This window comes from Sinocyclocheilus grahami, unplaced genomic scaffold (genome assembly GCF_001515645.1).
Source record: "Sinocyclocheilus grahami isolate Dianchi unplaced genomic scaffold, SAMN03320097.WGS_v1.1 scaffold1154.1, whole genome shotgun sequence".
Classification (NCBI taxonomy): domain Eukaryota; kingdom Metazoa; phylum Chordata; class Actinopteri; order Cypriniformes; family Cyprinidae; genus Sinocyclocheilus; species Sinocyclocheilus grahami.
Genome location: NW_015506333.1, coordinates 165,180 through 168,500, shown reverse-complemented (window position 1 = coordinate 168,500; position 3,321 = coordinate 165,180). Strand labels below are relative to the sequence as shown.

The 3,321-nt window shown below is 37.8% G+C and overlaps 1 protein-coding gene across 1 annotated transcript in view; it reads left to right on the top strand.

Annotated features, from left to right (window-relative positions):
* Positions 1-3,321, top strand: part of LOC107567385 (pre-mRNA-processing factor 39-like) — a 21,190-nt gene that overhangs the window by 2,740 nt on the left and 15,129 nt on the right. Inside the window, exons 3-4 of the mRNA XM_016253070.1 lie at positions 386-511; positions 2,482-2,600. Coding sequence (XP_016108556.1) covers positions 386-511; positions 2,482-2,600 — 245 coding nt within the window. The remainder of the gene's footprint in view (positions 1-385; positions 512-2,481; positions 2,601-3,321) is intronic.

Genomic DNA, 3,321 nt, shown 5'->3' with positions numbered 1-3,321 from the left:
ACCGTTCTGGGAGTTCATTATAACGAAGCACTTCAACGAGACTTTGTTCGAGCTTTTCAGATGCTGTGTGAAGAGATCGCTCCAGTGGTTGGTCCAGTTTTATGCTGTCCCATCGCAAAGTCGCATGACTTTTTTGATGCGCATTAAGAAGTTTATTCGGTGAAAGTGTTTCCATCGTAGTTTATGCACATGTTTTCTTACCGGATAAGACATTTATCCTACTTAGATAAAAACGCATACGTTTTTTATGCACGTTTTTAGAATTTATGCACATCTTGGCATTTCCATCCAGTGATTTTTTTTTTAATGCGATATCCCAAAATGCACATAAAAATAGGTGGATGGAAACAAAGCTATTTGCTTATGAGCTTTTCTTTTGTTTCAGAACCACCTGGTGGCTTCAAGGAAGGCGTTTGATGACTTTTTCCTACACTACCCCTACTGTTACGGCTACTGGAAGAAGTACGCAGATATTGAGAAGAAACACGGCTACGTACACTTGGCCGATGAGGTGAGTCTGAATGACTTCCGGATGAAAGTCATGAGAATAATCCATTTTTGTTATCATGAAGTCATGAAAATGTGCTGGTTAAAGGTGCCAACAATTTTTAGAATGGGCAAAACCAATGATAATCAGTTTCTGTTAAATCAACAAAACAATTTAAAATAGGCAAAACTCATGCAAATGATCGATTTTGTTGTCGTAATCAGGCAAAACTCACGAGAGCTGTTTATTTTTGTTGTTAAAAGTCACAAAAACATTCAAATAAGCACAAACTTTGTTTTTAAAGCTAACAAAAATGATTGAAACGGGCAAAACAAAGAGGATGAATCTCACGAGTTAAGTTACTGAAACACATTAAAATAAGCTAAACTCATGAGAATCATAGATTTTTGTTGTCATGAAGTCTCAAAAAATGTCCTTTAATACAGTTTTTTTCAATTCAAGTTTATTTGTATAGCGCTTTTCACGATGCAAATCGTTGTAAAGCAGCTTAACAGAAAATTAAAGTTTCTACATTATATTTAGTAATAGCTTATCAGTGGTGACCATCTCAAGTTGTTGTCCATATGGCAGAAATGTACAGTAAAAATCATGCAGTTAGTTAATGTCATGTAATCAGACAGACGGTGAACACTATTAACAGCAATGATTATATGTTGTGATTAGGGATGCACCGAATGTTCGGCAACCGAAATAATATTTATTATATATATTATCGGCCGAATAAGCGATAATGATATGACGCGATCAAATAGCAACCAGCGCAGAGTGAGAGGCGCGCACTCTGTATAATGCAGCACACACGTCAGCAGTGTGGAAGCATTTAAACTGTCGGAGAAAGATGCAAAAATCATTACAAGAACCGACAGCGAGAGACTGTTTAGTGCTGCAGCACATGTCTTCGATGAGAAGAGGACGGGGGGATTGTTGCTGGTTACTGTATGATGATTGAAATCACGAAATGGCCTTAAACAATTAGTAAATAAACTACAGAACGTCATGTTTTCTAATACACGCACGCATTGCATGTATTCTGACAGCGCTGCACGAGCTCGCAGCAGATCTGCTTAACCAGGGATCAAAGCGCGAGGGAAATCTGCGTTCTTCAGTTGCTCAGTCACATTTTTATGAATTTTTACAAGGCATGTTACAACGCAATACGTACAACGTATTCGTAATGAGACTCGTTCATAAATCTGCTGTCATCAGCAAAAAGAAGCGCTGAGATCTTCCTGCGCGCTTCTGCCAAAATAAAAGAAAAAGCAAGAACTCTTATCAACATTCATAAATGTTAGTATTGTAATTTTACTGTTCTGTAAAATAAAATAAAAAGTAAGACAATAATAATGATGATAATCATTACAACAGCTCTGTTTTAATCCATTTCTTATAACATTCACACACTGTTCAAATTAGGATCTGTAATATTTTCTAATGTTTTAAAAGAAGTCTCTTCTCAGCAAGGCTGCTTTTAATTGTACAGTAAAAATACACGCCTGATTCAAGCAGGGGGTCTGATGGCCAAACATTATTTTACTGACTTATTAATTTTAAGTTAAATTGTGCTTTGTTGGTATAGTGTCTGCTAGAATGTTAAAAATGTTCAGTGTTAAATGTTTTTAAATTGTTGTTTTGTAATTCTTTTTTTTTTCTTGGAAAAGCAAGACAAAACCGTAAAAAGCACATTTTGGCTTTTTAATTTATGCAATGGTGAAAACAAAATTGGCAAAATACATGGGGGGGGATTTGGACCGTATTTGGCCCAGTGTTTAATTTTGTTCGGCTTCGGCTGAGAATTTTCATTTCGGTGCATCCCTAATTGTGATCAAACTTATAGTAAAATTTGGTAGTGTTTTTGGAGTGACATCTGACATGTTTTCATGAGATTCACACTTTAAAGTTTTCTACTCGCCATTTATTCTTGTTAAAAAGCATCACACAAATGAATCGATCTGAATCTGTTTTCCCTCGCACAGGTTTACCGTCGAGGTCTGCAGGCGATTCCGCTCAGCGTCGACCTGTGGCTGCATTATATCACTTTCCTGCGAGAGAACCAAGACACTAGTGACGGAGAGGCTGAAAACCGCATCAGAGCGTGAGTGGGGCTTTCAGTAACCTCAAAAAATACCATGATTAAATTAATTACGAGTGCCGCAAGTTCAGTCAAAACACTGCGCTGTGGCACGTTCTGCAGGATTCAGTTTACAATTGATGAATACTGTGCATTCATGCCAATAGGTTGCTTATGATCAACTATTGATGATTTATGACGTTGTTAAATAGTTGTGAGATTTTGTAAAAAATTTTTAGGGTTTATGGGTAGGGCTGTGCGATTAATCGAAATCGAATCGAAATCACGATTTGAGACGTTGCGATGTCCTAATCACAAAGCCTGCGATATGGACGCGATATTACTCCGTTCCAGAGCATATGCATGACTGCCAGCCTTGAGTTGCAGTCTTACTAACCAATAGAGTGAGCGCACCGGTTCTGTTTTCAGTACTGGAGAATAAAAGACACATTCTTAGATGTTTTTGTTAGTACGTGAACGTTATCTTACACATTTTATCTCCCCAACAGATTAATTTGAAATAAGTTTATGATGCATGTTGGCTATTCCCTCTTCAGAAGAGCGCACACACAGCCTGTGTCTGTGAATGCTTCTCATACTCGCTCCTCTCTGCCCCACGCGGCGCGAATCCCGCGTCACGGATGAGCCGTTCATGCTTGCCGCACTCACGCAGCCGGTAAACATATTTTCTGTGAAATTTGGTAATTAAGTTAATTCTGTAAAAGTAGTTATACCATTATAATCT